At 41.8% G+C, this 15,331-nt stretch overlaps 1 protein-coding gene across 2 annotated transcripts in view; it reads left to right on the top strand.

Annotated features, from left to right (window-relative positions):
• The window catches only part of DIAPH2 (diaphanous related formin 2), a 5,354,951-nt gene that overhangs the window by 3,466,403 nt on the left and 1,873,217 nt on the right, over nucleotides 1-15,331 (top strand). For both annotated transcript variants that reach the window (XM_044057628.1, XM_044057629.1), the window contains exon 22: nucleotides 7,137-7,266. In XM_044057628.1, coding sequence (XP_043913563.1) covers nucleotides 7,137-7,266 — 130 coding nt within the window. The remainder of the gene's footprint in view (nucleotides 1-7,136; nucleotides 7,267-15,331) is intronic.

Here is a 15,331-nt window from a genome sequence, read left to right on the forward strand (position 1 = left end):
CAAGACATCTGCAACAATTGGAAAGGCCACAGAAATACTTCACTAAAAGAATCACAGGCGTAAAGCAGATGCCCTATGCTGACCACCTTAAAAAACTCCAGCTATACTCTGTCGCATATCGTCTACTCAGAGGCGATCTTTGCTTAACATACAAGGCCATGTCAAACCGAGCTGTTGGACATGCTACACTTAAAGAAATCCCAATCCCTCAGAGCCACACGCTTCAGGGATCTAAACCTTGTCATCACAATAAACAGAACATGCTGGAGGGATAGGTTCCTGACCGAGAGACTCCCCAGACTCTGGAATAGATTGCCCATACATGTCAAGCAGAGTGCTTCTTTGGTCCTCTTCAAAAGGAACCTTGATGATTGGATGGGAGAAAGGAAATTCACCCTGGGGATCACGTCAGTTGCCCTGCTAGACAGGGGTCCAGGGAAGTAAATAGTGTGGGAAGAAATAGCCAGGGAATTGTTATGGCTAGGCTTGTATAGGCCCTAGGGCTGATAGCCTAGTACAGACCTATGAACCCTCAGTGTTGGCCTGTACATCAGAGAGAAGTAGATGCCCAACAAGAGAGGTCCCAGGACTGAACCTTGAGGTACTCCACTTGTCTGGAGCTGGATTTGGAGTCGGCTACTTTTACAGTGTAGGTTCTTTTAGTAAGCCATTTGGCAACCCATCAAGTGACGCAGGAATTAATGCCCAGCTTAGTAAGTTTATCTATGATTCCAGCATGGGGGATGGTGTCAAAGGTCTTGGCGAGGTCCAGATAGGTTGTGTGGACCACCTTACCCTTGTCCACAGCTCTGAAGACTGATTCGAAGAAGTCAGTCAGGTTCAGGAGACAAGATTGGCCCTTCACAAACCCAAACTGGGTGGGGTCCAGTGTTTGAAGGTCGCCAATGTCTTTCTTTATAAGTTCCATGATAATACATTCCATGGCCTTGCAGATCAGCCTGTCAGACTGATGGGACGGTAGTTCCCAGGATCCAAGGTGGATCCCCCCTTTGGAGTGGGATAACTGTAGCTGTGCACCACTCAGTGGGCACGAAGCCTGAGGTGAGGCTATGATTAAACATGACACTTAGGTGGGGTGCCACTTCATTTTGTAGTTCATGTAGTACACAGCCTGGGATGTCATCTGGTCCCACGGATGCTGTATTCTAAGCTTTGAAAAGTGAGTTTTTTACCTGTATGGCTAATATTACTGGAATTTGGCAATCTTACAGTATTGAGATGGGCCCTTTAGGGGGTGAGAGGGGGCTGAAGTTGGCACTGAATCAGTTTGCCAGAATATTGGCAATATCCTTGGGATCAGTATATTTAATGCCATTCTGCTGTAGCTCAGAGCAGATCTGAGCATTGATATTTAGATTCTTGACATAACTATAGAATGCCTTGTGGTTGTCTTTGGAATCTTTGGCAATTTTATTTTAATAACTAGCTTTGGAGGATTTTATGAGGGATCTCAGCTTCTTACTGAGGCTGGTAAGGGAGTTTTTTGCATCCTTGGATTTTCCTCTTTTCTGCAACAGTTTCTTCCTTTTGTTGTAAAGTTTGTTTATGACAGGGGACCACCAGATTGGCTTCCATTTTTTGGAGGAGAGCATCTTGGTTCTATTTGGGATGGCACGATTCATGCATGAGTCGATGTGCTTATACAGTGCTTTAGTGTAGGATTCAGCAGTCAAATTTCAATTCCCATCTGCATGGGTGTCATGATGTTTGTCACTTCTGACTTGAGTAGCATGAAGTTGGCTTTGGAGAAGTTTTTTATGGAGGTTTCCTTACTGGGGGGTGGGGGAGGGATGTGGATGTCAAGGGTGATTAGCTTATGGTCAGACCTGACCAACGAGGGGGTGACCATAGGTGTGGAACATCGATTTCCCATGTTGGTAATGACCATGTCTAGGATATTGGCGCCCTGGTGGGACTATGGATTAGTTGATCCTGGGCATTGGAATTTATGAATTACAAGAACCATTGGGCAAAGGTGTTGGTACATGAGTAGTTTTCCTAGTTAATGTCAGGGTAGTTGAAGTCACCCAGCATTAGGGTGTTTGGTTGTATCTTAATATTTTCCATTATGTTTGGAAAGGTGTAGTGAGAATCTTGGGGGATGGTGGGGGATCTGTACCAAGCTACAGTTTGGATTGCAGTCTTACCTATTGTTAAGTTGCACCTGGAGAATTTCAGATGCATTGTGTTGTGCAACTAGCCTGGTGGTTTGAATATCCTTGGTGAATATGGACACTCTTCCACCTTTAGTGTTTGGGTCCTGGTTTGGTTGCCGGAAAGTGTGGTAAGAGTTGTAGCCTGGTGTTGCAAGGGTGCTCTCTGGAGCCTTGAACCAGGCCTCAGTTACTGCACAGATATCGATGTTCTCAATTTTTAGGAGTGCTTCAAGAGAGTGCATTTGAGGTTTAGACTTATAGCATTGAGCAGAATTACCTTCAGATTTTGCATGCTTGTACCTTTTAATGTGGTGGTTTTGTCCTTTGAACTTTGCTTAAAAAAGGCAATATAGGGGTGGCAAGAGCCTTATCCAGTGACCTAAATTCCAGGGGTGACAGGTGCAGACCATCTCTGGCAAAGCATCGTGGTCTGTCGATCATGTCACCTCAGGCAGACAGATACTGGATCCCCTTTGAAAGACACCAGAAGCTTAGTCAATTGTTGAAGTCAGTCATTTTGTCCTTATACTGTGGTATCATTCTGGGTGAAGGCAGGATGCTACCCAGGGCTTGGGTCATACCTGCATGGGCCACATGATCTGAGAGCTCTTCCATGTCTCTTTTCATGTAGTCTAGGGGAGGTATGTCTCAAGTCATTCACTCCAGCATGGACAATGACAGAGTCATGTTTGTACTTGTTGTGGAGTGACTTGAGTGCATGCATTATGTGGCAGATCCTGGCACCCGACAGGCAGCTGACTGCAGTTTTCTCCTTGTTCAGCCTGGTGAGTTGGGACATCAGTGTGACTGACTATAGAGTCACCTATGACTAAAGTATTGGATACGTTGTCTTGTCTTAGGGGCTGTTGTTGGGTGGCACACTGGTGGTATGAGCTGTGTGACACTTTGGTTGTGATTGGTGTTTGTTTGCATTTCAGCTTCGGAGGTCCTTGTTGCTTGGGCATGTTACTGTTAAGTGCCTCTGCATATGAGGGTTTAATGTTGCTATGTGAAGGTGTTGGTGGTGTGGGTTTAAAAGGGCTATGTGTTGCTTGAGATGTAGTGCGGGTGTTAACCTTCTCCTCTTGACTGTCTAGCACCTTCATGGGTGGAGAGAGCTTTGCTTCTAGTTTGGCTATGTAAATGCATCTCTCGCAGGTTGTAGTGTTGGGTGATAGGAGGAGAGGGTTGTCTGTGAACATGAGGCAATTGCTCCATTGCCCCAGTATGTACAGATCCACCAGGTGGACAGGAGAAATCACCGGAAGCTGACCCTTGGACATGCCTGGTTTGGTGCTTTTTCTTGTAAAGTACAAGAGCTGTTTTCCCTTACCTTAGCAAGGTACTTTGCAATTATAGGCTGTTTAGTGCCTTTGATTAATTTCTCCTTATTAACAAGGAGAGCTGAGTGCTTGCATCAGTTTAAGGCTCCCTAGTGCTTTCCAGCAGGTTTTAGAGCAAATGCTAGTCACAGGGATGCTTAAAGGTAAGATGAAAAAAAATGGTTTATCCTAAACACTACAGTGTGCACTAGAGGAGTTAAATGTGAAACTAAGTAACTTAAGTTTAACCTGTCTAAAAAGTTAAGTTTTAGTGGAGAGTCACTATTTTTAAAACAGCAAGATAGATTGAAAGGGGGTGGTCACTTTTATATTCTGCTACTACGGAATACAGTAGGATGGCCAATAAATTTAAATAGTTGAAGGGGAGTGATTTCACAAAATGATAATTTTGCGCTTACTCATACAAGCCACTAAAAGCAGAGAGGAAATGAGATATAATGAGTAATTTATGCAATGAGTTTTGCAAGTTAGTTTTTCATAAAACAACAGTCTTTTCCTACAGCTAAGCTAAATGAACTGCACTCCCAAGCTAAAGTAGTTATACTTATGAAGTTTAATAGTGATACATCTGAAAACAGGTTGAGCATATACTTTCACGTTCATTTTTGCTTCATTTAGGGCATACACATGCATTTAAAAGAATACGTTTTTCAAGAAATATACTTCACAGTATGGCATTGTGGATAACATTGCTGCCTCACAGAACTTGGTTTTGCAGTTTGGTTCTCAGCTTGACCTCTTTCTGTATAGTGTTTTGTTGTCCTTTCAGTTTCTACATGTTGATCCCCCCACAGTGGATGTTTCATCTTCTTATTGCCTCACTTGAGACATGCTGTAAATGAAATGGTATTCTTCCAGACTGGCCATAATCAATGAGTTGGCACCCTGTTCAGGATTAATTTCATTGTCGTATGCCCAGAGGGTGCTGTTATAGGCTTTAGCTTCCCTGTTACCCTGAATTGGATTTAGAGGATGATCAGAGAATGAGTAGACGCATTCATTAAGAAATCTTTCAACTTTTAAGATGTTACACTTTTGTCTGTCTGCATTAACAATGTACACACTCATTCAACAGGAGCAGTACAGACAGTTTGGAAAATGATGCAGATTTCTTCTATCATTTTTGTTAGCAATATTATGTTATTTTTCTAGTTACGTGTTAAGAGTTGAAAACACCAACATCTTGAAAGCCGATGAGTTGAAAGTATGAAAAAAAAAAAAGCTTGAAACAGAGAACAATTAAAGAAAGTAATTTTCATTCTTTTACGGGGGGCAGGTTCCCTGTACCCCCAGAACTTATGTATAGCAACACCACTTTTGCACCAACTTGAAGAAGGTAAAAATCTTCCAAAACAAATGAATGTTTGTCATTGCATACTTAGAAGACATGCTGGGAATGATTTTACTGTGGAAAGTAATGCTTAGCGTTATTCCTTTCCTCTTTTTTAATGCTAGTGACGCTCGAGCAATTTCATCTTGAGCTACTTTAGGGAAGCTCTTGTTAAGGCTTGCCTAATGCTGTGCTTTATAAATTTCCATATTATTTGTTGTGGCTTGATCATCACTGAGAAAACAGCCGTAGAAATCTAGTTCACCTCATTACAAAAAAAAAACAAGTGATACTATAGACTATTAAGATAAGCAGTAGAAGAAAAATAATGCTGTTTATGTTATCTAGCAGAATATATTTATTTATTTACATTTGTTTACCAGGAAATTCCGACTGGACGCAGGTCCTTTTTCAGTGGATGCCCGAGGAGAAAAGCTCCAGATCATGTACATGATAAATAGAGATACAAAGTTGCAGCAATAGTAAACATTACAGGTTGTTGGCTTTAATGCAATAACAAGATATTGATTATCAACAGTATATATAGTAAATGTTGCAAGTTAAGATAGTTTCTTGTTTATAATATTAGTAACAAAGTTGTCAGACAAGATTTTAAAGTATGTAAAGACAACCAGCTAATTCTGACTGTGGTTAGTAGTGGCGGTAGTATAGTTGGGTTAAGAGTCTAAATAGGAGGGGGTAAGGGTGGGGGTGTTAATCTGGATTAGAACAATATTTGAAGCAAAAAGGGTAAATTAAACTTGTGCAGCTTTTGAGACGGGCTGACCGTTATCTTCAGAGTTATTTTTCTACATCATGGGACGCTATGTTGTATGCTGCATTATAATTCCATCTCTCTCCATCTTTACCCCTAACCTCTCCCTTCACGTGCAAACGGTCACCCATGCAAATCGGTATTCAGCATACCTCTCAACCTCTTACTGCTAGAAAGCTGGACAAAACTTGACAAAATGGGTGGACAAAGGCCCAAAAATAGGGACAGATTTTACATATTGCTCTTATAAACTTAGAAAGTTGCTAGAAAAGAGTTTGTATTAACATGCATTTTCTGAAGGATTTGAAGTCTAAAATGCAAAGGCATGCCATTATATAGTGACTTCAGTCTTCAGATCATCGCATTGATTTAACAGAAAATCACAAATGTTACGAGGAACAGACAAAAATATGAGTAAAAATCTAGACATGCTGTGAAAATCTGGCGAGTTTTAGAGGTAGTACTTAAAACTTGTTCATGCTAATTTTGTTTCCACAAACATAAATATGAATCAGTTCACAAATTCTGTAGTTAAAGTGATGTAAAAAATACATTTTGTGTCTGTTTACAGTTAATACTATGCAAGACGGTCGTATGTCATTGCAGTTCCATTTCATTGTCATTAGGTAGTATGTGAAGTCCAAGTACGGGTGTGCCAGTGGTAACATGATTAAACTGCCCTTCTGTTTGTGAAATGCAGTCTAGCATCTGATTTGTAGTGTTACAAAAGTCCAAAACAGTGCCTTGCCATGCTTGATACAGTTTACAAAATGTCAAGAACTGCATTGAATGTTAAAGTGGTTCTTGTGAAAATATGCAGGTAAGGTAAGGTAAAGGTTCTTTTTGCACTTTATGGTCTTAAGGGTTCTCCCCTTGTAGGGGAGTAAATGATTAAAAAAGGCACAGCAAGTAAAGATAAACTGATACCGTTTATAGTCGGGCTTATCGAAAGATTAGATTTGCTCAGCCTCCAGTAGGCCACGGTGGTGCAGCGGTTAGCATTGTCACCTCACAGCAAGAGGTTCTCACGTTCGATTCTCAGCTGAAGCGCCTTCTGTGTTGAGTCTGCATGTCCTCCCCGCAGCTGAGTGATGATTAAAGACATGCAGGTAGGTGTGTATGTGAAAGGAAGTGCCTTATTGAAGGTTGGGCGTTGGGCTGGCAACTCAGCACCGTAAAAATCCACTGCCAATCATTAGCAGACCAGAGTTCCGCTGTGGCGACCCCTAACTGGGAAAAGTCGAAAGACATTACTTTAGATTTGTTCATCCTCTGCTGCTACTTTATAACATATTCCATGGAACACTTTGTTTATTGTAAAATGTTTTGTAAACAAGAAAAGGAAAATAGTTTAACAACTTTTGGAATCAGTATCCTTACTATTTTTAGAAAACAGTAAGTAAACGTTAACTGTTTTTTTTAAGGATTTATGTGCAAATAATTTTCAAAAGAAAATATCTTGTAAGTTGATGATGAATCATTGTATTTTTTGTTTGTTTCTGCCCATTTAGCTTCGGGACTCAAAGTCAAATGACCAGAAAACAACTTTACTGCATTTCCTGGCAGAGTTATGTGAAGAGAGGTACCCTGACATCTTAAAATTCACAGATGAGCTTGCTCATGTCGAAAGTGCAAGTAAAGGTAAGTTACTGGATGGATTGTGACAAACTGCTGTGGTGAGGTTATTGATAAAGATAGAGTGTGCATTACCCCGAGAGTCAATCATTTATAGCATTCCATAGCTGTAACCTGAAAGCATCAATAAGCCCTCTAGATAAGCCAAAAGCTTCTCAAGACAATGTTTACTGACCTGAACAGAGAAGGAAGGAAATACATTTGCCCTGGCATGGTATTTTATAGCTCAAATGTTGCTTTTAAGACAAAAACAGGATTTTGCTGACTCTGATTCAAGGTCGTTGCAGGCACCTATGACTTATAATGCTTTCCTCAGCCATATCAAATTACTCCTGGTTTTTGTGGTGTTTTTTTCTTGCGTTTGATAACTGCTTTGTGTGGTGTATAGCAGTCATAAGTAACAGAGGCATTAGCTTTTTCCTTCTGTTATGACAGCGTGTTTGCAAACTTTATCCATGCCTATAGAGAAAGTTGCCTTGGCTTTTACTTCAGGCATGCACTTACTATGTCATTATAAGTACATTCTGTTCTTCTCTGACTGGTTCCTTTGATTTTAATAAGCCTAACAGAACAATCACATTTAAATTACAATGCCGCTGTTCTCTTGGGAAAAAAATCTGACTCAGCACTGGCAGATTTCTTTCAATTATAGCTGTACCATTACTGATTCATTTTACCAGTTCTCATTTAGAAGAAAGCTTTTGAATCAGTGACATAATAAAAGTACAAAACTTTGTCACAGCGTTTTTTTATACTTATTATAATGCATTACCTTTACTCTGATACAAGGAAGTTAAAAAATGTAGAACTTAACCACATCTAGGTATCTACCCCTTAGTCTGGATATGGTGCACACAGTTTTATTTTATTTTTATTTTAAGTCTGTTTGTATAGTGGGGTAAAGCACTGATCTCCAAGGAACTTTTTCAGATTCAGTCTGGAAGCGCTGCATGATTAAGTGACTTATAGTTCATAGTTTAGTACTAGGCTAACTGCCCTTGTGGGCCATTTTTAAGCCTAGCCAATTACCCCAAGTGAGAATCAAGCCCTGCACCTTGTGTCTGTAAGGTAAACACCTTAACCACTATGCCAACCTCCCCCCCCTTTTAGAGTCTTATTCAGAGTCATACAGTTAGGCATTGCAGACTGAGGTGATCAAACCCTGGACCACAGAAAACAGCTTGTTAACAGCTTCTTAATCCGGCGAGACAACTGCCAGACAAGTTACAAAGCCAGTTTAGAATTTTGAAACTAAAATTGCTTTGAAGCCTTTCCTGTATAGTGAGCCTCCTTTGTCATGTCTAGATGCCTTCTAACCAGAGTGGTAATATACCTGTCTCATGTATATCTCTAACCCTTTTGATCATCTGACTAGCTCGCAGAGATGAGAGCTCTGCCCATTTAGTTCTACATATGCTTCTGAACTTAGCAGTTGGATTGTAATGGAAAATGCAGAAGCCTGCATAAGTGAATTGACTTGATTAGACATACACTGAGTTGTCTGCTTGCTTAATAGCCATGTCAGCAATTTCCCCACCCCACAGGCTTTCTGGTGTTTTAGTAATTCAGGAAAATAGATAGCTAGATGGATGGACAGGTGGAGATTAAGAGGTGGACAGGTAAACAGGTAAAATTATGCATACGGGTAGATAGATGAATACATAGACTGTTTGCACCCCTCATAACCTCCTGCTCCTGTGGGGGGAAATATATATATATATATATATATATAAAGATATATATATAAATATATATATATATATATATGCATGTATGTATATTAATATATATATATATATATATATATATGTGTGTATATATATATATATATATATATATATATATGTATGTATGTATTATTTTTTTTTTATTTTAATGTAGAATGTTGCAAACAGAATTAACAGGAAAGCACATTGTTAGTCACATGGCTCTTGTCATAGTGACTATAAATGTGTACTGTTGTCAGAAATCTCTGCTTCTTCAGTTTTCCAAAGCTGTCATAATGACACAGCACCTGTTAAACTGTGCTGCGGACGTAACATGCTGACAGCTACACAGTTTAACCACTGGAATGCAGATGTTCATCGTGTTTCACCGTTGCAGTCATTACAATTGGGTTATCCTGCTGGCAGGCTACCCGCAGTTGGCCCAAGTTCCAAAGTCTAGGTCCGGCGTCGGTTGCTGTCGCCTCCTCCCTGACGTCAGTGTGCCAGGGGTATAAAAGATACAGCCAACGCCATTTTCTTCAATCTTTCTTGCCGCGCGGTGCCTGAAGCAAAGCAGTTCGCAAGTGCCGGTCGGCTGACTCCTGAGATTTTCAAATTCGAATTTCAGATCCGAAGTCTTCATTAAAGCTAAGTACCCCGTTGGGGAAACTTTTTTCTTGCTCCAGACCGATGTCAGAAAAAGTTAATAATTGTATTTCTTGTGGGAAGTAAATACCTCATAAGGATTTTCATTCTTACTGTATTCCTTGCCTAGGCCCTGACCACGACATTGCTAGTTGTTGGTTTTGTGCTAGATTTAACCAACACACTATTAAGCGTCGGTACGATTTTGTATTTCATTATTTTGGCAGAAGATTCAGTTATATAATGCCATCGGAACAACCGACTACCGGAGTTTATAAAAAGCACAAAGAAAAAGAAAAGGACAGGCATCTGAGGTCCAGAACCGACGACGAGACTTCTGCTAGGCCTGTCGCCAGTTCGCCGGTTCTCAATGAGGCACTTTCGCAACCCCTGACGCCGCTACCTCAGAGCCACAGGCCGCTTCCAACTCCCACGTGGAGCCAACTAGGCCGCTGGAAACTCAAGGTATTGGACACTCGAAAACTATTCCCTCAGATGGGTCCGGAGCCACTGAGCAGGCATCGGCTTCTGAGGGTGTTTTCAGGCCTACACAGTTAAATGTAAAACCAACTTCAGCTTCAAAGGCAAAGACTAAAGCAGCTCTAAAGACAAAGAAACAAGTGCAGCATTCTCCTGGACAGGCCTTAATGCCTAAAAAACAGATACTTAAAATAGCCGAAGACCTAATTAATTTGATCAGGGGTTCCCATCCCCCTCCTGATAAGAGGCCTAGGCAAGAGATAGAATATGCATCTTCAGATCAGGTTTCCATTTCCTCTGATTCTTCTTCTGAACAGGAATATTCTCTTCCTCCCTATGAGGATTCTGATGCTGAAGAATCTATCCCTTCAGCCTCTCCTCCTGAGGATTATTCTTTTGGGGAAATCCTGCATACTATGAGGGAGCATTTCCACTGGGAGAGCCAAGATTACTCAGAATCCAAGAAAAGGCTCAGAGACTTCCTTTTATTACCTCAGCACAGGCCCCTTGCTATTCCTCCTGTTTTAGATATTGTAGATGATGTATTTTCAGAGACTGTCTCCTGACTCTTTGCCACCAGCTCCTGTTAAACCAGACAGATACTACAGGGTTCCTGATTCAGATAAATTTCTTTATAAAAACCCTGCAACTATCTCTGTGTCCCCAAAGGGTCAAAGCTTCTACTGCAAAAAAACCCTATCCCCTCTGATAGGGATTCAAGGGCCCTGGACAGATGGGGGAAAAAGATTTATACTTCTGCTACCTTGGCTGTAACAGCATTAAATTGTCAGTTTCATATGCTTAAATATCAGCAATATCTTATATCACTGCTTAAACAGAAAATGTTGACAAATTCAGAATGTGCATAAAACAAAGAAATGCAGGATTTATTGCATGCAGCTGAACAAGTGGGAAAGCATACTTTGCAATATGGTTTTGATTCTCTAGAGGCCTCCTGCAGGGCTGCTGTTACAGGTTCTGTCATTAGGAGACGTGCTTGGTTAAAAGAACAGAATCTGCCCGATGATGTTAAAGCAAAACCATTAGATGCTCCATTACAACATGATACCTTGTTTGGTGTTAAAGCAGAAGAGGTGTTGAAGAAAATGGAGGACAAAGCTAAATCTATGCAAACAATCAAGGATTTCTTACAGGTACAGCCTCCCAGATTTAGCAGGAACTGGCCTACAAAAAATTGGTCCTTTCCAGTATCAGACAGGCCACAAAGAGGCAGATACAGATGCCCCAGAAGCAGATAATAGCCCCAAGGTTCATACAGGCCTACACAACGGGGTGCTTCTACCTCCAAAAGTGGAGAAGAAAAATCACAGCCATACAGGAAATGGTCTCAATGACTTTCCTCTGCCAGCACCAAGCACTTATCTTCTGGCAGCTCCTTTGGGGGGAAAACTAGCACTTTTTGCACAAAATTGGCACATGATCACCCAGGACAAATAGGTCTTAAATATCATATCACAAGGCTACAGGTTCCACTTTCACACCCTGCCAAGGCCAAACGGTATGCCAGACCTGCCACGTAATCAATGGGCAGAGGCACAAAAACAAGTCTCATCCCTCATGGACATGAGAGCCATTCAGCAAGTGCCACAGCAAGAGCAGGGACTAGGATTTTACTCAAGGCTATTCTTAGTGCCCAGAAAGGACAAAGCCTGGAGACCAATACTGGACCTGTCTATCCTAAACACATTTGTGGATATTCCAAAATTCAAAATGTTAACTCTGCAGCAGCTTCTGCCCATGCTGGGCAAGAAGGCTTGGCTTGTGACTTTAGACGTAAAAGAGGCATACCTGCATGTCCCAATCAGACAATCATGCAGAAGATACCTCAGATTTATAGCTGGCTCAGTGCACTACCAATTCTTTGCATTGCCCTTTGGCTTATCTACTGCGCCCAGGGTTTTCACAAAATTCCCGGCACCAGTAATTGCTTTTTGCAGACAAAGAGGAATATAAATATATCCTTACTTGGACGACTGCCTTATTCAAGCAGAGAACAATGACATTCTACTACAGCATCTGACATTTGTAGAGAGATTACTAACAGGCCTAGGTTACACAGTAAATGAAAAGAAAAAGAAATCAAAACTTGTACCCTCTCAAGAGATAATATTCTTGGGTCCAAGCTGAAATACAACTGCCCAGATGGCTTATCTCACGCCAGACAAACACAGACAACTGACTCCTTATTTCAAAATGTTGGCAAGACCCAGTTATCTGCAAGAAAAATTCTGCAGGCTTTGGGCTTCATGGCATCCTGCATTCTGCTAATTCCATATGCAAGACTGCATATGAGGAAACTTCAGTGGTATCTAAAAGTGTTTGGACTCAACATTGCCACAGACTAGAAACAATAATTACCCTCATTCCCTGCCTGCAGCAGGAGTTTCAATGGTGGGCAAAAACCTGTCACCACAACACGGGACAGCCATTTACCTTACCCACAGCCAGGCAGACGTTGACAACAGATGCATCAGATTATGCCTGGGGTGCCCATATGGCAGGAAGATGTATTCAGGGCACATGGTCTGCAAGTCAAATGCATCTACATATCAATCAAAAAGAGATGCTAGCAGTTCAAAATGCCCCAACAGCCTTCAAGGATCTACTTTATCCAGGACAACTACTGATAAAGACGGACAATACTACAGTCATGTGGTACATAAACAAGCAAGGGGGCACATGTTCCTACCCCCTCTGCAGACTAGCCATGAACTTGTGGGACACAGCATTGACTTACCAAGTACATCTGCAAGCACAATTCCTGCCAAGAAGGATAAATACTCTGGCAGATGAACTAAGCAGAAACCTAATGGATCCCCACGAGTGGAAATTGGATCCAAAAGTCTTCAGCATGATAACAAGGAACTGGGGATGCCCAGACTTAGACCTATTTGCCTCCCCTCACAATTGCCAACTACAGAGATTCTGCACAAGGACTTATCACAAGCAAGCATGGAAAGTGGATGCTCTATCTTTCAGCTGGAAAAACCTAACAGTATATGCCTTTCCTCCTCTGCCTCTCCTCCCCAAGGTACTCCTCAAGGTCAGACAAGAAAATCCAAAAATGATACTGATTGCCCCAGACTGGCCCCGCCAGCACTGGTACCCAATCCTAAAGAGCTTGTCTCAATGTCCAGCTTGGGCATTACCTCAAATTCCTCACTTACTGACCCAACAAGACAGTCTGATACTGCACAGCCAACTCAGGACCTTAAACCTAGCAGCATGGCAGATAACATAGCCATTCCAGACACACCTCTCTCTAAAGCAGTGATGGATGTTATTTTGGAGGCCAGGAGGCCTAGCACCAGAAAATCTCATGCAGAAAAATGGAAGAGATTCTGTGCTTGGAACCAGGCACAAGGTATTGACACAATTGTTCCAAATATTCCTCAGATTTTGCAATACTTAACTGAGATGCTGGATAAAGGCCTTTCCTTTTCATCAATTAAAATTCATGCCTCTGCCATTTCAGCTCATTACAATACAGAACCACATATTTTTTTTTCATCCATTACTAAGGCAGTACCTCAGAGGGGCCAAAAACATAAGACCCCCAAGGAGAGCACCAATGCCTGCATGGGACCTCAACTATGTCTTGGAAAAACTCACACTGCCTCCGTCTGAGCCAGCCTCTGCAGCTGATATTAAATTCTTATCGTGGAAAACAGCCCTGCTCCTAGCAATAACCTCCACTAGACGAGTCTCAGAGTTACAGGCACTCATGGCTGTGGAACCTTTTATCATTTTCCATCCTGACAGGGTTTCTCTGAGGACAAACCCTACATTAATGCCTAAGGTAGTGTCCAGTGCGGCCCTTAACCAAACAATTCACTTGCCTAACTTTTACCCAAACCCACAGAATAAGGGTGAGAGACTTCTGCATTCTTTGGACATTCACAGGCAGCTACGCTTCTACTTGGACAGAACCAAAGCTTTCAGAAAGACTGAACAACTTCTAGTAGCATATGCTGCAGGATCACAAGGCAAGCCTATCTCAAAGCAGACTATTTCAAAGTGGATAGGCCACTGCATTCGTTTCTGCTATTCACAGCAAGACAAATCAGTGCCTAAGGGCATTAGGCCACATTCAACCAGAGCAGCAGCCACTTCAGCAGCCTTCCTCAGAGGAGTGCCAACCAAAGACATCTTAGAGGCTGCAACTTGGAGTTCAGCACATACTTTTACAAAGCACTATCACTTACCTCTCTACTCTAAATCCAGGGCAGGCTTTGCCACTGCAGTTCTGCAGGGCCTGATAGCTTCTCCTAATCCTATTTAGTACCAGCCTCCCAACCGTAGCTTTGGGATTCAACCCAATTGTAATGACTGCAACAGTGAAACACGATGAACATAGTACAATTGTGTACCTACCATAAATGTAGATGTTCAAGTGTATTCACTGTTGCAGTCCAGGTTACCCTCCCACCATCCCCCTTTTCCTTGCTGGGACTTATCTGTACTTCTCTATTCTATACAACCTATGTGGTGTATTTGCTTGTAGATGAAGGAAAAGTTGTTCATTTGGTTATGCATGCTTATTGGCATTATTTAGCCTACCGTTTTAGGGGCACCTGACATCTGGGGCAAGAAAAACTGAAGAAAATGGCATCGGCTGCACCTTTTATACCCCTGGCACACTGACGTCAGGGAGGAGGTGACAGCAACCGACGCCGGACCCAGACTTTGGAACTCAGGCCGACTGCAGGTAGCCTGCCAGCAGGATAACCCAATTGTAATGACTGCAACAGTGAATGCACTTGAACATCTACATTTATGGCAGGTACACAACTGTACTTTTTCTCCCTTTTCACCAAATGTTGTTCTTTTAAACATTAGGTTGGAGGGTTCTGTTCTTAGTATGGAAACTAACAGCACTGGTTGCAGAGCATATGAGGCATGTGGCCTGATGCTAGGGGTCATCATAATATCTTTGAAGTTGTGGTACCCTGGTCATTCTCCACAGACTTTTCTAAATGAATGTTTTTTTACTGTTTGCAGTCGTCACCGATGTCAAATTAATTTCTCTTTTTCTGTAATGCACAGTTTGTGGTACATCTAAGACATGTCTCTCATGAGGCTTGAGTTGGAAGACCAGTGTGCATCTAGAGTTCAAAGAGATGTCTGCATTCCAGACTTTCTTCTTATTTTTCCAAAATACAGACATGGGATTGCTGGTCCCCATTGTTTTCACTTGCCTATAACAACCTGTACTGTAA

The sequence above is a fragment of the Protopterus annectens genome, chromosome 15.part0 (assembly GCF_019279795.1).
Source record: "Protopterus annectens isolate FY-2018-M chromosome 15.part0, PAN1.0, whole genome shotgun sequence".
Classification (NCBI taxonomy): Eukaryota; Metazoa; Chordata; order Ceratodontiformes; family Protopteridae; genus Protopterus; species Protopterus annectens.